The 22,059-nt window shown below is 38.4% G+C and overlaps 2 protein-coding genes and 1 long non-coding RNA gene across 5 annotated transcripts in view; 2 read left to right on the top strand and 1 right to left on the bottom strand.

The window, feature by feature from the left end:
• The window catches only part of UGT8 (UDP glycosyltransferase 8), an 80,375-nt gene extending 64,249 nt beyond the window's left edge, over nt 1–16,126 (top strand). For all 3 annotated transcript variants that reach the window (XM_023636653.2, XM_023636654.2, XM_070259712.1), the window contains exons 3-6: nt 3,587–3,729; nt 5,194–5,270; nt 8,137–8,356; nt 13,489–16,126. In XM_023636653.2, coding sequence (XP_023492421.1) covers nt 3,587–3,729; nt 5,194–5,270; nt 8,137–8,356; nt 13,489–13,852 — 804 coding nt within the window. In that variant the 3' untranslated portion in view covers nt 13,853–16,126. The remainder of the gene's footprint in view (nt 1–3,586; nt 3,730–5,193; nt 5,271–8,136; nt 8,357–13,488) is intronic.
• A 364-nt stretch (nt 16,127–16,490) lies between these two features.
• On the top strand, nt 16,491–21,987 carry LOC138923096 (uncharacterized). Its single transcript, XR_011436296.1, has 4 exons — nt 16,491–16,935; nt 17,828–17,913; nt 19,339–19,466; nt 21,820–21,987. It is a non-coding gene; the product is annotated as an uncharacterized lncRNA (long non-coding RNA).
• The window catches only part of LOC111770560 (EF-hand calcium-binding domain-containing protein 14-like), a 75,607-nt gene continuing 72,009 nt past the window's right edge, over nt 18,462–22,059 (bottom strand). Inside the window, exon 9 of the mRNA XM_070259715.1 lies at nt 18,462–19,923. Coding sequence (XP_070115816.1) covers nt 19,919–19,923 — 5 coding nt within the window. The 3' untranslated portion in view covers nt 18,462–19,918. The remainder of the gene's footprint in view (nt 19,924–22,059) is intronic.

Here is a 22,059-nt window from a genome sequence, read left to right as displayed (position 1 = left end):
GGTGCTGGCTGGTTCAGTGTGCCATCTAGTGCAGTGGTGTGCATGGGGTGCTGGCTGGTTCAGTGTGCCATCTAGTGGAGTGGTGTGCACATGGTGCTGGCTGGTTCAGTGTGCCATCTAGTGCAGTGGTGTGCATGGGGTGCTGGCTGGTTCAGTGTGCCATCTAGTGGAGTGGTGTGCACATGGTGCTGGCTGGTTCAGTGTGCCATCTAGTGCAGTGGTGTGCATGGGGTGCTGGCTGGTTCAGTGTGCCATCTAGTGGAGTGGTATGCACGGGTGCTGGCCGGTTTAGTGCGCTGTCTAGTGTAGCGGCGTGCATGCAGTGCTGGCTGGTTCAGTGCGCCATCTAGTGGAGTGGCGTGCAGCAGTGCAATTCTAATGCAATTTCTAAATCTGTGTGGTATGTGAAAGACATGTTCATTCTGTACATATACACGCACATATCCATAAGATACATAAGAAGAAGTGGTACTCCTACTAAATGGCAGTTGATGTGTTAAAACAGAAAAGATGAGTCCTTTAAAAAATGTGTTAAATACAGGAATAACTAGTAAAATCCCCAGGATGAAAAGTAATGAGAGAACTCCAACACTGCAAATATTAAATTGCGTTATAAAATAACAGTAAATAGAACTCTTTGGCATTGGCACAGGAATGGATACGTGGATCAGTGGAACAGAACATAGTTCAGAAATCAACTGAGAGGGTGGCGTTTCAAATAAACGAGGACAAGATGAGATATTTAATAGTGTTGAGAAGATTGGCTGTTTGGTTAAAAATAAAGATGGATCCCAGCCTCATGTCTAGAGGGGAATCCTCTCTTGCCCTGTTCTTCAAAATTTTCTTGCCCTTCTCATACATTTTCTTTTCTAGATGAATTTTAGATTTAGCTTTTCAAGTTCCCTAACAGTCCTTTTGGAATGTAGGCTGGGGATGGATTGAAGTTAATTTCATAAAAAATCAGCATCTTCCTGACATTAATATCTCCTTCCTGTCACACGTTACATCTCTCTGTTTATTCAGCTTTTCTGTTTTGTCCTTCAGTAAAGTTGTCTTCATGTACGTCTTGTATATTTTGTTGTGTTTACTCTACTCTTAGATGTGTATGGTTTTTGTTGATATTGTAAATGAGCCTTTTTTCTTGGTCCAATTTTTAAATTGGTATTTGCCCATGGCCAGGGGCATTGTAAAGTACGTTTATCTTCAATGGTGTTAAATTTCTGGAATTGGGATTTTTTTTATATTGAACACATTTATTATGAAGATTATTATATTTTTAAAGTTATTAAATTTGCACTTTATGACTGATAGAGTCTTAAACTCCAGAAAATACTGCATGTGTATATAGAGGTGAGAGTATTATCTTCTAAAAATACTAAGTATTTTTCCTGAAGGAAACCATAAGGAATAAAATTTTCTCTACTCCTTTACATATCCATGAAGGCAGTATGCTTGAATATATTCGTATAAATGATCCATGACCATGAGAGGAAGAAAGCTAGTAAAATAGGTTTATGTGTTTCATTTTATATCATGCAGTGCAAAGAACAAACAGCAGAAGAAGTGTTTATTGCCTAGACTCAGTTGAAACTCCAAGACCTTTTAGTCTTTGGGAAACAAAATTTAAATAATGCTATTACCATAAGGCGTAGTATTTCTGAGTGTAAATTTTTTGTAGGTGGCATTGACCCTGAAAGTTTCATCTTTAGAGAATTGGATAGAAGGTGATGAATTATTTGAAGACCAACCACAGGGATAAGACACCGTATGTGTTCAGTCCTTCTACCATGCAGCATTTACATTTGTTTATCTGCAGCTGGCTTAGGACTGTACATGAAATTAAAATTTTAAATCAATTTACTTTTATTTCTTTGAATCCACAGATAATACCATTATATTTTCAGCACCTGTCATATTCTTGGTAAACGTAGTAGAATATACCTTAAAAGCTTTAATCCAAAGTTGGTATATTCTCTATTTCTTCATATATTCATAGGTAACTAGAGTTTCCTGGAAAATGAGGTGTTTTGATAAGGTTTTCATCCCGCCCAAATAATTAGAGCCTATTTTACTCACTCAGTAGCTAGGAGGATATGCTTCTTTCCGTCATCACTCTCGGTCATGTAGTGACACTATTCACTGATTCATTTTGGCATAAAATGTGGTCCCCTCTTCCCTGCCAAGAATGAGTGCGATACAGCCAGTTAATAGAGATCTCATTAAGTGATAAAACGACAAGGGACAAAAGCAAAGAACAGAAAGATGGAGAGAGGCCTACCCTTCCATAGAAATACTTGGTGTTGAGCTAGGCGCTGACACCATTGTGATGATAACTTATTTCTGTGCGCTTACCCCCAGCTGCAAATCAGGTTATGCCAGAAAGTGGTGTGAAATGCAGAGGGCATGGGTGACACAGTCACGGCAGTAACTCATCTATCCTGAACGAGAGACCTGCAGGTTCTGTGAGGGAAACTGTGGCGGCTCACTGTGCACATTATGAATACAGAGGGCCTCCATCGCGCCCTCCCTGTTTTCCTGACTCTGTTATGGCATAGGTGTTGCTGACGGACAGCACGTTTGCTTTCCTTACAGTGGAATTGTGTGTTCCTTGAAGTGCTGTTGCTTTATTAGTTTTCATACGGGAAACTGAAGTTCAGTGTCTGACAAAGATTTATTCAAAGGAATAACTTACCATAAAAGCAAGCTTGTGCCTACAGAATAAAATGAAGCAGGGGTGGTGTCCCTTAAAACAAACTGCTTTCATTTTCAGTACAAATCAACCATACTGGCAAAAATTTGTTCATGTGTCTTCCTGGGAAATGAGTAATTCCTGCAATTTTAGAGTTGTCGCTAGTTAACGTCAGATCTGCTATGGCCCAGCATCTATTGGCTGTATAAGGACATGTTTGAGAATTTAGCATTTTCCCACACAATGAGGGAGAGTGACCTCTCAGAGATTTCCAGAACCCGTGGACGCCTTACAACAGAGCATGTACGATTTCTGTTCGTTGGGAGCTGGAGAAATATTTAGAGAAGTAGTAAAACTCTTTATGCTATGGATCTTTGGAACTGTTAGCTAATTCCTTCTCTTTCTCAGTTATGTCATACAGTATGGCTCTGCAGAGATGAAAGCTATCAAGCTTAGACCAAGATAAAATCAGCCCACTTCTAAAATAACAATTTCCCGGGGTGGGGGTGGGGTTGGAGGTTAATGTTTTTGTCATGTGTGCGATCCACATCTTTTTCTTGTATCTTCATGCACATTTATCTCTGACCGTGTTTGAAACATCAGCTTCAATTCTTTGACCCCTGTCTGGATCTTAGGCCGTTAGCTATTGATTTTTTGTTGTTGTAACTTATTGACCTTACCAAATTAACTGTCTGCCCTCTTTATTTCGGTTAGTGTTGTCAGATGAAATATTTTAAACAAAAGCAGTTATTTAAAGGAAAATATTATATCCTCTTGTTTGCTTTCTAATTGTTTAAGAAAATTACCTGAAGCCTTTTTTAAACTAGGTTGTTGATAACACAGATTATGAACTATGTTGGTCTTTTGTAAAATTAACTCCCACGTTTTGATGTACAGGATCTTCAGAGGTGGGTCAATGGTGCTCATGAACATGGCTTTGTCCTGGTGTCTTTTGGAGCGGGTGTCAAGTATCTGTCAGAAGACATTGCTAACAAACTGGCTGGAGCTCTGGGGAGATTGCCCCAAAAAGTGCTTTGGAGGTAAGGTAGCGATGTAGAGTGTTTGTTCACGGTTGGGTTTCAGGATGCTCTTGCTTAGCCCGCAGCTCCCAGGAAAGCACAGCACATCGACTCCCTGGCAGGATGCCCCTGACTCTTTATTTCGTTTCTTAGTGTGGTGAAATCTTGGGATTAATTTATAAGACTGTGATGGATAAAGAGACATCTAGCCTAGAGCATAGAAAAAAGACATGATGCAGAATGATTTATTCTTGTATCGGATGCATTTTTGTGTTACCCTCAGCTTTCTGCTCTCATTTACCCTTCTATTAGTTATTATCATTTTAAAAGTTCTTGTTGTAATTGCACACATTTCTATGTACTCCTTCAAAGCACTGTTGGAATGTGGTAGAGAATGATGCATGAATGAATAAATAGGTCAAATATTTCACGGAACCTTTTGGGCTCCCACTTCGTCTCCTTTATAAATGCTTTTGATTTCTTTCTTCCAAAAGACCAGGCCTTTAAAAACACAATAACTTTCCAGTTAACTCTGGTTAAAACAGACCCATAAATTACCCCAGCTTCCTGGGAGAGGCACTGCCAACACATGTCTGTCTGGCTGTGGAATTTGCGACAGAGTGTGTACAAGTCAGACCTGAGCACTCGATTTAGCGTGTATGCATTTAGTAACGCCACCACCACCGGGCTCTAGGATGCATCAGTGAACAGTGTTGGCCCCAGTCTCAAGCCATTACAAGTGGGCTCTAAGTAATACGGGATTTTCCTTTCTAATGACTGTGTAAGGATTAGCTCCTGCTGCTCCTGGCTGAGCTGTGAAATAGATACATATTTTATTCTGACCACTTAGGACTTTTCTCTCCGTATTCCAGTCCTATTGGATTTCCTGTATTAGGCTTAGCCCAGAAAGCACCGCTTCTGCTTTATTTAGGACAGTTGTTGGCTCAGTTCGAACTCTTGCCATTCTCTCAGTTGTTAAGCACCTTTATGGTTTATCTTTCAAAGATCAGGGCAGGAAAGAGTCTAATTAGAACTCCTATCTCTGGGGCTACGCTAGAGAAGAGTACTTTCTGCTTTCTTTCCATTCTGATGCCTTCCCTAGGCTCCAGGTATCACGGATTGGAGCTGCCCAGGGGAGGCCGTCCCTGCTCCTTTGTATTTAACCTTCCCGGTGCTGGTGGAGAATGATTTTCTAGCCTGGGTTTATTCGGTTGCTTTTTGCTCCATCTTAGTTGAGAAATGCTGAAGGACAATAGGTCTCAGTATAAGCAAAGTGTTTCTTATTTATCCCTCAGTCAATGAAAATGTGAAAAAGAAATTAAATAAACTGAATCAGATTTTTGTTGTTACTAAACATGCTTTCCTTCTTAAGGATATCAACAAAAGATCATGTAACATTTATTTTAGGTCTGGTAATGTAACCAGAGTCTACACTGGGAATAAAGTTTGATTTTTGAAAGATTCCTTGTCTGGTGTACATTTCAGGTTTTCTGGAACTAAACCAAAGAATCTAGGAAACAACACTAAGCTCATAGAATGGTTACCACAAAATGACCTGCTTGGTAAGTCAGTGATGTGTGAGTACTTACCTGGTTTTTAGATTTTAGTTGTGTAAATGTGATTCTTATACTTGAGTGGCTTGTACAATAGGCATATAGTTTATGTTAGTTTATGACAGGTTGTTATGTTTTCTAAGGATCTCAAGTCATAGATTTCAAACCAACAACATTATTTATTGGAAAATGATTTGTAAAGTATAGTCATTTGGGCCTATAAATTAAAATTTTTTGACCAGTCACCAATTTTAATTTTCTGGAAAATATTCTTAAACTTTATAAATTAGCAGTGAGTAACGTTATGACTAATTAAGCTAATCAGCTAAAAGAAATAAAATTAAAACAGTGAAACTGTAGAGTTTTGTTATAGTTTTATTACAGGTGTATCTGAGAACCCAGAGAAATTCATTTGTTTGAAACCAGAGAGAAGCAGAAGGCCAAGGAAACAGTCAATTTATTTTAACTTTGTTTGGATCATCTGTCTAGATTTCTTTCTAAATCACCAGGCATTTTTCAAACACTTTATTTCTTTTGATTCATTTATTTCTTGGGATTCTGATCTTCAGCTCAAACTTAAAATAATAATTATATACATATCTTTTAAGATATTTGAGTATAAATAAATTTAGCTCTATGTTCAATAAGCACAGATAGTAAAAATGTAAGTTGTCTTATTCATTAAATTTCTAGGTAAATGTAATACCATATTATCCTTTAAGATATTATTTATAAGGAGATCATGAAAAATGTTACTGAATTCGGCACTACTGACTATCATTTGTTCAATAACACTAAAATTTAACAGATTGTCTAAAAGTGGCTTTAAATTTTAAATAACATTGTTAAATATTATTTTTAAAGTATTTTTTAGAAACTAAAATGACCCTTCCTAATAACTAGCAAATTGAATTTTGTAAATAAAAAGCAGTAAGAAATTTTCTTTGATCGTGTAATTCCTTTTCATCTAGTTCATTAAAGGTATTCTATAAATGATAAAACTGAAAAAAAAGGCAATTTACTTTTCTTGGTACTTGTGTTCTTTTCCTTTTCTTTTTTATGTCTTTACTATTATGAATTCAGCTTCCCTAGAAGGTAGGAAGGAAGCAGGAAATTTAAATAAGATGTCTTGACCCTCAGCTCTCTCAGTGCAACAGCGTGACAGCGCTCTGTGGGAACGTCTCAACTGTTCTCAGGGTTTTTTCTGTGAGGCCCTACAGCCACCTGTAGCTACTCAGCAGTCCACACCATGGGCCCTCCTCAAGTTCATAGCTCCTCTGGGGTCCTCAGAATCTCCACTCTCTGCCTTTTCTAAGATTAGTGTTCTTTTAAACTCTGGGCATGACCTTTGTGGGTCCTCTGTTGGCCTATAACTATGATCAGAAGATTCCTCCAGGATAAGAAGTGGGAATACATCAGTGGTCTTCCCTGATCTTGTCACCATACTCCCCTGCCCTCCACATACCAGCTCTGCTTTATTTCTCACTGCTGGGCTTGGTGGTAAGACTTTGTTCAAAGAAAGCATTCTGCTGCTAAAAAGAGAGTTTGAAATCCACTGCAGGGGCATCTCTCTTAGTTGGGCTGAGTTGAGAAGCCACTTGTGGGTAAGTATGAGAGACCCTGACTGTGAGAGACCCTGGACATTGAGGTGGGAAAGTCCTGGAGCCCCATTGAGACTGAGAGGTTCACCCACAGAGTCCGTTTGTACCTGTCTTCTGTATATTTAAAAGATTTGTATTTTTGCAAGCTGTAATTCCTTCCTAGCGTATAACGCACTTCCTAAATGCAACGTTTCTTTGTCTTACACTTCTTAGGCAAGTCTTTTGATCCTTTGTGAAACATAGGCTGTTCACGAGGACATCTGTGTTTTGAACTATGTATCTCATTAATTTTGATAAATTCTCTCTTTATCCTTGTGACAGCTGGATGTTAGATGACATCCCATCTCTTACGACTAATTTTTATCAGTGTCTGTCCCTGCTTGTTTGTATAACTAAAATATAAAGTGTAAAACTCCCCTAAAATTGTGAAGCACAGATGCTGACATGACTTGAATGTTGTGAATACTGTGTGCTGTACACTCTTGCTCCTTGGATAAGCTCATAAACTCTCCATGGACTTCTGGAATCCAGCCCCACATTTTCACATATGTTTTTTCACAAAGTGTATTTGACTTTAATATAGATAAATGCTTGAATAGACAGAAATTAGATGTCTATTTTTAGTAGAATGTGGTTCTACTCTAGCATTTTTTGACATTTCTTGCTTTCATCGACTTCCTGTTAATTACTAGCCATTTAAATAGATGTTGCTATTCAGTTGATATTTGTGATTGAGAGAAAGTTGTAATATACTTTTTAAAGCTATAAATTTTAACTACTTAAGAATGACTTTTCATTGATAGATACAAATCAGGTAATTATGTATATAACAAGCATTTTAATTGGTGTAGAGCAGGAATCAGTGAAATGATGCCTTTAAAAATCCTATATCTAGGGGCCGGCCCCATGGCCGAGTGGTTAAGTTCATGCACTCCGCTTGAGCGGCCCAGTGTTTCGCTGGTTCAGATCCTGGGTGTGGGCCTAGCACGGCTCATTAGGCCATGCAGAGGTGGCATCCCACATAGCAGAACTAGAGCCACCTACAAATAGAATATACAACTGTGTACTGGGGGGCTTTGGAGAGAAGAAGAAGAAGAAGAAGAAAAAAGATTGGCAACAGATTTTAGCTCAGGGCCAATCTTGAAAAAGAAAAAACAGTCCTGTATCTAAAATGGATGTTTATTGTAGTGTCAACTTTTAGGAAATTTCTGGAAAATCTCTTCTTAGAGTAATACATAATGTTGTAAGTTGTTTTCTTTTTTATCCTTCTTTAGGGCACTCAAATATTAAAGCCTTCCTGAGCCATGGTGGTTTGAACAGTATTTTTGAAACTATGTATCATGGTGTCCCTGTGGTGGGGATCCCCCTCTTTGGAGACCATTATGATACTATGACCCGGGTACAGGCAAAAGGCATGGGAATATTGCTGGAATGGAAGACAGTTACTGAAGGAGAACTGTATGATGCGCTGGTGAAAGTTATCAATAATCCCAGGTAAGATTTCAATTAATATTAAAGCAGATGAATATAGATACCACTGCATATTGTCAGTTGCCGATTATTGCCAATAGGTTGTCAATAAACCAATGATAGAAATATCCTTTAGATTCCTACGTATAATGCCTTGTGCATGTTTTTTATAATTTGAAAAATAAAGATAGCAATCATTTGGCCAGCTATGTATGACCTTGAATGATATTCTACCAGGATTTGCCAAACTGAGGAGAAACTACCGTGGGAAGGAACAATCATTGGATCCGTGCAGTGTGTCATTTTGTGTCCTTCCTCTCATTTTAATGCCCCTAATAACTATATATCACTGTTTTTGTTATTTTCATTGTAGACTTGAGGGATGTGAAGCCCAGAGAGCTTAAGCAATTTGCCCATAGTTACACAGCTAGTAGGGGAGAAATTTGAGCCAGGAGTGTCTGGTTCCAAAGCTGGTGCTCCTTGCGCTCTCTGCTGCTGGGTTTACCTAGTACTGGGTGTCACTGAAGTGCCAAGATTTCGTTACTCAGGTGAAAAGGCTAATCAGAATCTTTATTTTGTTTTTTAAATTCTTGGTGTGTCTTGAGTTAACCCAGTTCACAAACAAGCCTCAAAGGGTGGTGAGCCGGCCTGTGTAATTTTAAATCAAAGCAGCAATTTTCCCCATCTTTACATGGCATTTCATTGATCTTACAATTCAGTTGTCATTAATGTTTGGAAGAGTGTAAGCTTTTTCTGTTTATACCCTGGGGATTTAGCTTAACACTGCATTGAGAAACACTGCCATATTCTAAGAAACAACCATCAATCAGTAAAATTCTTTTATCTAAAACGAAGCAGCTTTCATATAAAAGGCTGGAGTCGAGGGCACGGAGGTTCATTGTGCTGCCACCTGTGGGCTCACGGGCGGCCTTCATGATCTGACCTGCAACAGCATCCAGTGTCGTGGGCGCAACTCTGGCTCTTGGAACAGCATGTTTTATGACTAGAGTTGCCCGAGTATGGGATTGCTTCATGTATGTTCTGTAGCTTTTAGAGCCTAGTGTTTTTCAAAACCTGATGTTCCTTTGGAAAAGGATGCGTATAGTCCAGGCTTTTTCAGGAAGGCTGTAAAGTGCACCCCTGAAGTAGAGTTTGTGGGGCGTGGCTGCAGAGTTCCTGAGATTGGTTGGTTCTGCAGAAAAGAGAGAAAGGCTGGATTACCCCGTCCTCACACATCCTCAGCCTGGCTGTGTTCTGCGAGGTATAAACAGGGCCAGATCCGACAGAGACCAGGCCATAGTTTCAGGTCACACTGCTGTTAAACCCCAGGTGTGCAATCTTCAAGTATACGAAAGTGCTTGGTTTCAGAGTATTTGTTATTTTGTGCAGTGAATAAATGTACATCACTCCACAAAGTATGCATATGACATGAGTTAATTGATATAACTCTTTTAAAGTTTAAATATTTAACTAGAAGTCTTGTTTACATTCAGGATAGGAAGATGTCTTAGTCAATATAAAAATGACAACGATTTGGGTAGTGTGTTCTCTGCTAACAAGTCATTGTATGTAAACTGAAGTCACTTATCTTTCTTTGCTTCAAATATATGCTAACGTCCCACATTTAACATGCAAATAATACTAAAAAGGCTGGTTTGCTTCACTAATATTGTGTCCCAGATATTCTAGTTTAAGCCAGGTAAACAATATTGCTAAAGAAGTATTACTTTTTTTTTTTCTTTTAACTCATCCGTTAAATGAAATCATTACACATCTTACTTCTTCCCTTAATGGCTTTTGGATTTATTTAATGAAACTATTGCTTTTTCTCTTTGGGAGGAATTCTCTTGAGACTGGAGATTTTATTATTTTAAAGCAACTTGTGGAGAAAGATGAGTAGTTAATCTTTATTCACTTAGCCCCTATCCGGCCTGTGGTTATTAAGTTTTAATAGGAGGTACTTACCCTTTTGTAAAATACAATGTGCAAGTCACGTGAACCCCTTAGAAGGTAATTCATTTTATTAAAAGAGGCTTTGTCCAAGAAATTCCTAAGAATAGTTTTGAAGTGGCTTAGGTGATCATTTTAATCACACTATTCTTTCTTTTTTTTTTCATTTCTCAATCTTCATACTCCTGCTGGAAGAAATTTTGAATTGTAATGCAAACTATGCTAAAAGGACCCTGCCACTTACCACTAAATTTGAGACCACTTCTAGCATGGAAACTTACTTCCCCTTCAAACTGATCTATCCGTGAGACCCCCAGATTCCTTCCCAGTTGATCCGTGTTCTTGCTGCCTCTGAAAGGAAGTCATGGGAAATTGCTTGGTTCGTAGGCATCCAGCTTTATGAGTCTGCTCCTGGGTAGGCGTTAAGGGTCTGGCTGATGAGAGTCCTTACTCCATACTCACATAGCTGAGGCGGATAAGGGCTGATCCAGGACCAGCGAGCCTATTGAGTTTCATACGAGGCAGTCAGTTATTCAACGGTGGCGGAAGTCAGATTCCCCACAGAACCACCCTCGTCACATGCAATCTGTTTAATCATCTCTAGAGAATGGGTCCTATTCACAGTGACATTAAGGTGCCTTGAGGACCAAGGTTGTTTTGTCTTCCTTCTCCTTCTTTGTTAAATTAGAATGTTGAATTTTATTTTCTAAGATTCCATATTTCATTTCTGTATTTTAAAGATGCCTTTTATCCTGTAAGAATCTTCTCACAAAATAGAGTAATCAAAAGTTTCTAATTTACCTTTTGCCATCAATTACAAATAATGATAGATTACAAAGCAAGATGAGGATGGCCTCTTAATATCTGGGTGAGGTTTGACACTTTTAAAGCAACTGAATTTATTGTATATCAGTAATTTTGTTGTGAGGCTATGAGGAGAGAGAAAATGGGCCTTTTCTTTTTTAAATTAACTTATAGTTATTCAAAATACAAGAAAACAATTTAAGATAACAATAGTTAACAAACATTTTACAATGTTCTTTAGTTTTCACATGAAATTTTCAACATGATAGGCAATATGGCTTAGTAGAAGATCATGGACTCTGGGAGTCAGAAAATTATGGCTGAAATTCTGGCTAAGTCATTTAGCAAATGTATGACCTTGTCCTAATCATTTAATCTCTTTCCTAATCTGCAGTATAGGAATAATAATCTTCCTCTCATTTTCTCATCCTATGCGATTCTGTAGAAAGAAACCTACAAGTAGCAATCTTGATTTGTGATTTCTCAGTCCCAACACCATACTGTTCAGTACTTCTCAAATTTGTTCTTTTCGTATTTGTTAAAGTTTAATGTTGAGGGCTTGAGCTAAATCATACCAAAGAAAATAAGGTTATCAAATCAATGCATAAATATCTGAGTAGATTTTTTATTAGGTGCTCATAATCCCATACCTTTAACCTCACATTTCTAATGCTTTCTGGACCTGACGTCTCATTCCGTCCCACACTGGAATCATTTCCCCCAGTCTGTCCCAAGTTCTGTGTTTCCATGTCCTGTTAATGGCTACCAAGAGAGTCATCCAAATTGGAAACAGTGGGTTACATCTGACTTTTCCCTTTCCTTGGCATTTCATCCAGGCTCTTACCAACTGCTTGCCAGCTCTTCCACTGCACCATTTCCCCATCTGTCTAATCCCACTGCCATTTTGTGGGGCAGTTTCTCTTTTCCATTTGTATGGTCTTTTGAATGGTCTTCCCGCTATCAGTCTCTTCCTTTCTTTAATCCTCTCCCCCAAACTCTGGTTTAATGGCCAGTCTCTGGTCTAATGGCTCCTTGGTTCTAAGAACAAGGCTACAAATTTTGTCCTTCTGAGCACCCTTGAGCAAGATTTATCTTCCAGTTTAACTTCCAGCCAGCGCTCCTTGCGCCACACACTCTTTCCAAATGAATTGGTTCTGGGCCTACTCTTGCTCTCCCACCTTCATTATTTAGTTCACACTCTTCTCTTGGCCCATCCAGTTTTCACATGTCCAAACTTCTGTTCCTCTGTAAAGCACGGTTCAAGGGCCACATCCTCCATGTGGGGTTTATAATCCCTCCACTTGGAAATTATTTCTTCTGTCTGAACAATGCAAACTCTAACGAGGGATACAAGTTCAAAAGGGCTTTGGCCATGTGTCACAGGTTGGCACACACACGTGCAGTTATGTATTTTATATTAAAATGTTTACATGGTATTTTATCACTTTTTGTGGTTATCCTCTTTAACTGATTTTTTTTCCTTTTTTAAAGATTGGCACCTGAGCTAACATCTGTTGCCACTCCTCCTTTTTTCTTGAAATCTTCTTCTTTTTCTTCTCCTCAAAGCCCCCAGTACATAGTTGTATATTCTAGTTGTAGGGCCTTCTAGTTGTGCTGTGTGGGATGCCACCTCCATGTGGCCTGATGAGCCGTGCCAGGTCTGCGTCCAGGATCTGAACCAGCAAAACCCTGGGCCGCCCAAGTGGAGCGCGTGAACTTAACCACTTGGCCACGAGGCTGGCCCCTTTAACTGATTTTTTTTTTAACTGTTTAAGAGGGTGTTTCCTTTATCCATCCATCCATACTTATGTGCATATATACATACTGCATATGATGTCATATATGGCTTCATAGTGGTGTTTCTCAACCCCTTTTCAGCTGTTTAATAAACACAATAACCTCACACCATCATTTCACGTTATTTTAAATCTGAACAAAATTAAATGTCATGGCTAAAAAAAAAGGTGTTGGGACAAAGTTCTTCATTTTTTTCTCCATCCCTCTCTTAGAATTTAATGAATGCACTCCTCTTCCTGGTTGAGACCCATTGATTAATTAATAGTATTTCAAAGCATATGGAGAGAAGAATCACATGTGTGTAAGAGATATATGGTAGAGTATGGAAAGAGCATTGGGTTTGGAGTCAGAAAAACTTGAATCTGAATCTCAACTTTGTAATCATAATCAGGTTATTTAGTCTCTCTGATTTTCCTTTTCCTCACCTGTTTAAAATTTATTTTAGTGTGTTACATAAGATAATGTGTTTAAAACACTTAACACAGCACCTGGCACATGCTAGGTACTTCATAGAGGAGAGCTGTCTTTCTTGTCCCCATTTTTAGGTTGAGAGTCACGAGACTCGTATTTCCATGACCATTCTGTGTTTTGCCTCCACTCCGTAGCTACCGTCAGAGGGCCCAGAAGCTTTCAGAAATCCACAAGGATCAGCCTGGTCACCCTGTCAATCGGACTGTCTACTGGATCGATTACATTCTTCGTCACAATGGAGCCCATCACCTCCGTGCCGCGGTCCATCAGATCTCTCTCTGTCAGTATTTTTTACTGGATATTGCCTTTGTGCTTTTGCTCGGTGCTGCCTTGTTTTATTTCCTCTTGTCCTGGGTGACAAAATTTATCTACAGGAAAATCAAAAGTTTGTGGTCTAGAAATAAGCATAGCTCAGTTAATGGACATTACCATAATGGAATCCTCAATGGCAAGTACAAAAGAAACGGCCACATTAAACACGAAAAGAAGGTGAAATGAGCCAACGGCCCATGGGATAATAACAAATCTGTTCAGTCATTGAATTTTTATTGCTATAATTTAGTCTAACAACTACTAAAAGTAAAACGTCAGTAAACAATTCTAACACTCCCTTATCTGATCTTACTAATGAAATTCTATGGAATTAAGATGGCTGTAAAAAGCACAAACCTAAAATGCAAAAATGTATTTTATTTGAATCCTGATGGCAGAGAGTTTGGGCACTGAACCTTTTAGAAGCCTTAATTATTTAAATCAATTAAGTGACCATGTCAGACCTTAGTTTTAAATCTTGACATGTGTGTGTCCCAGATAAGGTACGGTTTCCTTTCTCTTAAAAAGATTTCTTGGGGTGTGTGTGTGTGTGTGTGTGTGTGTTAATATTTTTCCTAATTAAGGGAATTTTTAGCTGGCTGCTTGTTATATTTGTTGAAGGTACAACACATTCAAGAATGAAATAGAAAGACAGGATCCAAATGTTTCTCTTTTAGAATTTGATATATATGAACTCAGAACACCTCCATAAAAGAGTACTTTTCCCTCAAAACTGAATGCAGAGGAAGAAAAGGAAAAGATAAATGGCACCATTTTTGTACCTTTTTGTTTTAGTTTTTTTTGTTTTGTTTTGTTTTTTTGTTTTCCTTTTCTTACAAACCATGGACATTTCTGGGAGAAAAAACATATACCATTAAGTAAATGTGTAAGTTAGTTGTGACATTTTACTTTGTCTTCTCCCTACCAATAATTTGCCTCCAGAATAATTTTATAGTTTTTTTCTATTTCATTTTAATGAGTAATGTTAAGTGTATAATTAAGACAAAGCTGCAAAGCTCTGACTTTTGTTCAAAGTACTGACGACTATTGCTTATAAGGCATCTTTAAACAGGGCTGTTATTTGAATGTTTTTGTACCTGTTTGATCGCTTTTCTACAATGTAGTTTTTGAATGTTAAGATGTTATATTTCCAAAGTTTTAATTTTAAAAACGGTCTTCTTCGTCCCCTTTCTTGTCTGGGCCACACAATCTGTGTTACATAGGTGCCAACATTGAATTCTTTCCAATGGAACATTGGCTATTTTCCATATCGGTACCTGCTGCATCTGAGAGGTTTGAGATCTTGTAAACAAATCAAACTGCACATGAGATACAGAAGTGACAGAGAAATCGTACCACTTGTTTGTGAAGATGAGTTTCTGTTTCCCTCCTCCCTCCCTCGACCCCCACCTCAGCAGCCTTTTCCAGTCGTCTGCTGACCTGGAACAGTGACAGTATTCATTTGAGAGTAGGGATGAGAGTCACAGACGCCATAAAATCAGGACCTCCCAGCTGAACCGTTCACCAGTGGGCAACTATGAGCTTATTCCACGTCACTCTGTTTACTTAGCATTTGCACTACACATGTTGAGTGTGTGCTTTATTTATTCGTAGTTTGAAATCCCATGTCTGACAGCTGAGAGTAGAAAAATACATTTACCTAATGGCATTCACTAACATGGGAAGAGTTGTGAAAATTCTAGAATGCTGTAAATCCTTGTCATACACTATGACATACAACTTCGTTCCACTCCCACCAGGAGCCTCTCTCCTATACTTAGAAATAATGTCACAAGTAGTTTTCTAATGTACAATGCAGACAAACTGTACTGCTCTCTGAATACTTGAAGAAATGGTATTACACATATAAGCCTATTAGTTATACCTTTTCACAATCTTATCATAGTGTTGCCGTTAAAAAGGAAAAAAGACACAGGCAGTGAAGGTGGGGTGGTACCAGGACTTAGAGTGTATGAATCAGTTGATTTTACTTCTTTTTGGAATTGGATGAAGTTGACAGTTGGCACTCACTGGACGATTAAGCGTAAGTTAATCTCCACTGTGATACAACTTAAACAATAAACATGATTTAAAAATAGAGAAATGTTGTTGGAATAACATTTTTATTCAGATTTTATTTCATGATATTATGTATATCCATTATAAACATGTTTCTAAGGTCTCCAAAGTTTTATATGTGTATATGAGTATGAAAACAGTGTGTTACATGTGAGAATGTTTTTTTTTTATTATTATTAAACACAGGGATTTAGCTTACAAGTACATCAACATGGATCCTAAAATTGTCCCAGAATTAAAAATGTTAAGTATAGGTATTTACTGATCATTGTTGTTTTTTTCTAGTAAGCTTATTGTTAGCCAGTTTTGGTAAATAGAGTGATTTTAAATTTTCCACACTTGGGCTAGATTCTCTAATAAAGTAAAGTTTTCAAGAAGGTATTTATTCATTTATTTTTTTAAAAGAGCCTCTGCAAATATTTCCATAGCTTGTCATCATCACGTCAAATGCAAATGAGAATTAAGACACTGATCCATTTTTCCTCCAGAGCTGAAACTTTTAATATGCCTCCACATGGACGTAGGGGCAGAACTGGGATGTCCAGGATGGGAGGGAGCTGATGTTTGGGTTAAAGCAGTGGTTTATGATTGAAGTTTGAGAAGGCTAGAGATTCTCTCTTGAGAATATAGAAACTTTGTATTACAATTTGGGGACATTGTCAGACTCCCTAGTACTACCCTGATCATTTTCTGGTAAGGTCTTGTCTGGTGATTGTCACCTTAAGCTTGGGGGTTCTGTCCTCAGAGAATCACCTGGGAACTTTACCCGACCACCTATGGACCCGCCGCCTAGACTGTGATATACATCACCCCTCTCCCGCGGGGCTGGAATCCACCACACTGGATCCTCAGGGACTCTGCTTCAAAAAACACGTTCATGTGGTCTCAGGTGTGCCCCTGCCCTCCTTCCCTGCCTGGAACCAGTAGTCGTGAGGCACTGGAGAGACAAAATGTAGCATTATGGGTTTTTCTCTCCCCTTTCCTGCTTCCACCAAAACTACAAGAATATTTGTTCTTGGATGACCTGATGCGGATAGCCTGCCTCAGTGCCCTGCTTCCAGCTTTGCCTTGTAATTAGGCACATTAGACATTGCAATTAGACATGATGGGGCATGAAACATGCACTGAAATTAACGTGAAAAAATTTGTTGCTGTGAAAACATTTTGTACACCATTGCTATTTATAAATGGTAAGTACCTTCTCTGAAATACACACTGTAGTGAATTCTTTAAAGAAAGAATATTTATTTATCTGCAAGAACAGAGGAACTGCCATGAGGGGGTGGCATTCGTTCAACATTCAGCGGTTGCCTATCCTGTACCAGACAACGCTAGGTACCAGAGGAACTTACAGCTGGTAAGGGTCATCTCTCCTTCAAGGAGCTCATGATCTAGTGGGAGACACGGACACGTAAGTAATTATAATGTAACGTGCTGGGGGCTCTGGTAGATGTATGTGCAGGGTACTGTGGCAGCACCAGGAGGCAAGAATACACATCAGAGGAGCCTTGGTGGCACCAGAGAACTCTACACTCACAATGGGCTTGTTTTGTGGTTGTTTGTAATACAGCTCCCATGTCATTAGTTGCTTCATCAGAAACATCCTGATGAATGTAATTTTTTTTTTAAAGACTCTCATCTTTAACTCAAGGTCTGGTTGTTTGAGGGTCCTGACCTTGAAGGCTAACTCCAATGTTTACTAATCTTTAACTTTTGGATCCCTTATCTGTATAGTGATAATTACCTCATGGGCTTATCACGAACACACACATACGCACACACACTCACTCTGTGCTGGCCTCTATACTAAATGTTTGAAACACTTGTGTGTATGTGTTTAAAACATTTAGTATAACGGCCCTCACAGAATGAGCACTCAAATCTGTGGTGTTAGCGCTGGATAGACTGACGGGACTAACCTCTTTTATATTATTGTGCTTTCAGTTTTTGAAAGTTATTGTTTAAAGAAATACGTTTTGTTCATTCATTCACCAACCATGTTTTGTCTTCTCTTCACCTGGTGGTGACAGGTGCCAGAGGTGCACTTGGCTATCACAGTTTGTCTTGTCTCTTTCTTCCTAGCTCAGCTACTCACCAAATCCCAAAATGCTACGAAAATTGAATGGCTCCACTTTGAAAAGAAAAGGTTTAAAAATGAGAGAACCAAAGTAAGGTGACAAAACAATTTCAAGGAATAATTTAGTCATCTGTTTATTTTGGAAAGTATAATTAATTCTTTTTCATTCTTGTTCCTAAGTAATTCAACTGGTTTGTCAATATAAAATCACGTTCGATTGTTCTAATCAAAAACAATTTGAAATAGAAAACTTTTAAATCTTACCTGACAAAGTTTAAGAATTATGTGAATTATATTAGTGAAAACTCTCTGAAATATGCATTAAAGAGCTTCTTATCCTCCTCACTTCTGAGATGGTAAGATTTTTAGCCAGCTTTTAAAGATGTATGTTTCTTGCAAAAATGCTTGTGAAAGTTTTGAACATAGACCAAAAACATTTTTCCCAACAAATTTTAGTTAGAAACGCCTTAGAAATCCATACAATTAAAATACTCATATTGTCGTTTTTCTACAAATTCTGCAAAATGTTACAAACCCCCAACCACTTGGGTATTTGGGCTGCTGAGTTGGAGCCAGAGGGCGAATGGCATGGATGCTCTTAGTTTTGAAAGATGGAAACCGAAAGGCACACAACAATTACATAATTCACACTCTTTACTTTTGGGTAAATAAGGCATAACTTAAGAAAGAATTAATTCATTTAGTCCACAAGGTTGTTGATAAGATGCCTAGTTAGTGTAATAAAACCAGCAAATTTCTTTCAACAGAGCAATGTATAATCCAAGTTCAGAATGAAAAATGAGAACTGCGTGTAAATTATGCTTTGTCATTCAAATAAAACAGTTGTAATGGTATGGATCTACTCGAAGAAGTCTGACGTCAGCGTTAAATATCTCGGGTGTTACAAAGCATTTTCATTTAGTAACTAATAAAACCTAAGTTCTCAGTGAATTTTAGATAACTGAAAATGTTTTATCTCTGTTTCTGTCTACAGTTAATTTTCACTCTTTCATTAATTCTATTTTATGAAGTAAGTGATCATTCCTTATTACAAAGGCAGAATTAACTTGAATTCAGTATACTAGCCACTCTTTTAAAAGATAATTTCTACTAAGCCATGGGTCCTTAGATCTAATATTAAGATCAGTTTTCCATTTAGGTGAGGAATAAGTAAAAGATAATGTAACCAAGAATAGTTTGTTATTGGGATCCTAGATACAAGCGGATAATTTTGCTATTATTAAGGATCTATTACTCTTAGCACAGCACTGCATTAGAATGTCAAATAACTAATATGTTTGAAAGGAAGAATTTATCTAGTTATACTAATTCTGCTTTAGTTACCCTCATGGAACTTTGCCTGAAGCCCATGAATATTCCTTACTTTTGGCAGAAAGTGGGGATTTTTTTATAAATATGTTCGGTAAATTGCATGTAACAGTAAATTTCAAGTTAACTATGATGTGCAATGTTATATTTCTGGTTGACTTCTATGCATTTTGTTCACAAATCAAAGGAACTGGCAGTTGGAGACCAGGCATCTAGGAAGTACGAAGCTATGGTATCATGAAAATCATCAATTCTGCTTCCAGTCCTGATTCTGCCCTCTGGATAGAACAAGTAATTCAACATATGAGCAAGAAGGTAGTTCTAGAGTGCCTAGAAATGTTTGTATGAACAATTAATTAAGCCTTGGCCAATAGAAAAAAAGCGCAAATGCTAATGTTATATATAACAAAATGAGAAAAAAAATCTAAATATATGTCAATACTATGTGTGTGTGTGCATGTGTGTAATTAGCATTTAAATTATACTAAACAATTCTTTAGAAATTAGATTCTGAAAAATTAAGTCAAACCAAAAATTCTTTCTCTGTGTTTTTTAAGAACGGCAGTATTATGGACTTGAAGTCTATTTCAAGAAAGAAAAACTTCTTTGAATAAATTTCAAAAGAACTTGCCAGTTTTAGCAACTAGGTCAGATGTACCTCTGTAACACTTCTTGTTAAAATTGTGAAAATAGGATGAAATTGTTTAAAATAAAATCAAGCCACTGCTCCGAAGATATTCTTCTTTCTGGAACTTCCATCTTCTTATTTATTCTAGAATAAAAAATATTTTGAGACTTAGAAGTTTAAGATACTTTTAGAACCTAGTTACAACGTTTTTTCCTACAATGGATTCAACTGACACACAAGAGTTTCTCATCTGGAGTCTCAAGAAGATCAAAGCAGAGGAGAAGTGTACTCAAGTACCTCTGAATAAATTTCACAGATCCAAGAGAATGGATAGTCAGTTTGACCGTTTGAAAGCACAGTTGCTTCGAGTTTGAGTCTGTCGGCTTCCAGTTCCAGATTTCATACCACATATACATAAATCTTTCCTCCCTTACTTGGTCCCTCCCATCGTCTTGCTTCCAAGCTTTCCGTTTCTTCTCCTGGGTTTCTACTGTTCAGTGTTTTTTTAAGTTGTTCCTACCATTTCCAGGTTTATGGCAAATGGATTGTGCTGTGTATCTAATGATGCTTTTGTTTTTTAACAGACTATGGAAATACAATTGGAAGCTCAAGCATTCCAAATTACAGAAGGCCAAATTGCGAAAATGTCCAGCTATGTAAAAAAATCTTTTGTCTGCACAAGCCAACTGCCATTTAGGGAGTAAGGTCCATCAAAAACCATGAGTGTGCATGTAGTGCTTCCTTGCAGCTCTGGAGCTCTGGGGAGAATGCTTCTCTGAGCGAGCGCTCCATGCTCCCCTTCTTATGAGTCAAAAGTCTTTTACAGCTGGTTTGTACAAACAGAGACCTTACCTTTCTCCAGGGGAAGCCTGCCTCATGTTCATTATTGGTGCTGCTGAAAGGGCCTGCTGCCCGGGATGCGTGTTATCTCTGATTCTCTAACTCTCACTCACTTAGCATCGCTCACATCCCTGATGTAAGCAGAAGATGCTGGAACTGCAGCCAGCTGCCTCATAGAGCCAGAGAAAGGGCCAGGACTGATAGGTGGAAGACATTCAAAAACTTATCTCGTGGGTCAGGCTGGTGGTGCAGGGGTTAAGATTGTGCACTCTGCTTTGGTGACGAGGGCTAAGCAGTTTGGATCCCGAGTGCGGACCTATGTACCTCTTGTCAAGCCATGCTGTGGCAGGTGTCCTACATATAAAATAGAGGAAGATGGGCATGGATGTTGGCTGAGGGCCAATCTTCCTCAGCCAAAAAAAAGAAAAAAAAAAGGATTGGCAGCCGATGTTAGCTCAGGCCTAATCTTCCTCAAAAAATACAAAAAACCCACTTAACCAGGATTGTGGCAGGGGGTTCATTTTTCAGGGAGCAATAAACACAAAGGAGTGGGTAGCAAAGCAAGGACAACCTGGGAAAGAGGCAGCAGTTTCAGGTCAAAAATGACTTCAGAATGTATATTTTAGCGATGTTCCAGTGAGGCTCATCTGAACTGGGTGGGTAGTTCCAACAACCGTGCAATTTATATTTTGGAATGGTCATCCATCTTTTTTTTTTTTTTTCCGCAAGAGAGAAGATGGGAAGGGGCAAAATCAAGCAAAGACCTTTAAAGTTCTCAAATACAGGACCCAGAGAAGTCAGGGGGATTCGGCAAATGCAAGACTGGCATTCTCTGGGCATCTATAGGCGTGTGGGCCCTATTATGTTGTAGGTGTTCTTTCAGCATGAACAAACGTGACCCCTGGGAATGTCGCTTTACCCTGGAGGAGCAGATGGAGTCGGCTCATGTGTTCATTCGCATCAAGATGGGAAGGGGCAAAACATCTCCACTGGTATTGTTTATTTTCTCAAATAAGAGGGAAATGACAGCAATTCAATAATTTATCATTCTCCAATTTTAAAAGTAAATAGATTAAATTTAGCATTGGCTGGACTTTTGTGGCCAAGTGTGTCCTGCTGATCTACCAGCTTCAGATCTCAGCTCTAGTATGTCTTCGAAAGACGTAAGACCTAAAAATGTTTGCTTTTTTCCCACATCAGAATTTCTCAGTTGACCGATCAAACACCTCCTCTTCGTAGCCGTCCACGCTTCCTTCTGCTCTTCCCCGCCTCCCTGATTAAGAAACTGCTGCTAGATATTTATGGTAAATGTATTCAAATTCCTTACACATGGATTCTATGAAAACTAAATAGAAAGGAAGCAGATGGGTAAGTAGTACAATTTTAAAAGGTGTTTTAGATTCTCTATGATTTCATCCCGTTTATAGTGCTTTAATGTTT

The sequence above is a fragment of the Equus caballus genome, chromosome 2, assembly GCF_041296265.1.
Source record: "Equus caballus isolate H_3958 breed thoroughbred chromosome 2, TB-T2T, whole genome shotgun sequence".
Lineage (NCBI taxonomy): Eukaryota > Metazoa > Chordata > Mammalia > Perissodactyla > Equidae > Equus > Equus caballus.
The sequence above is the reverse complement of the archived record's forward strand: the minus strand, read 5'-3'. Positions and strand labels throughout refer to the sequence as shown.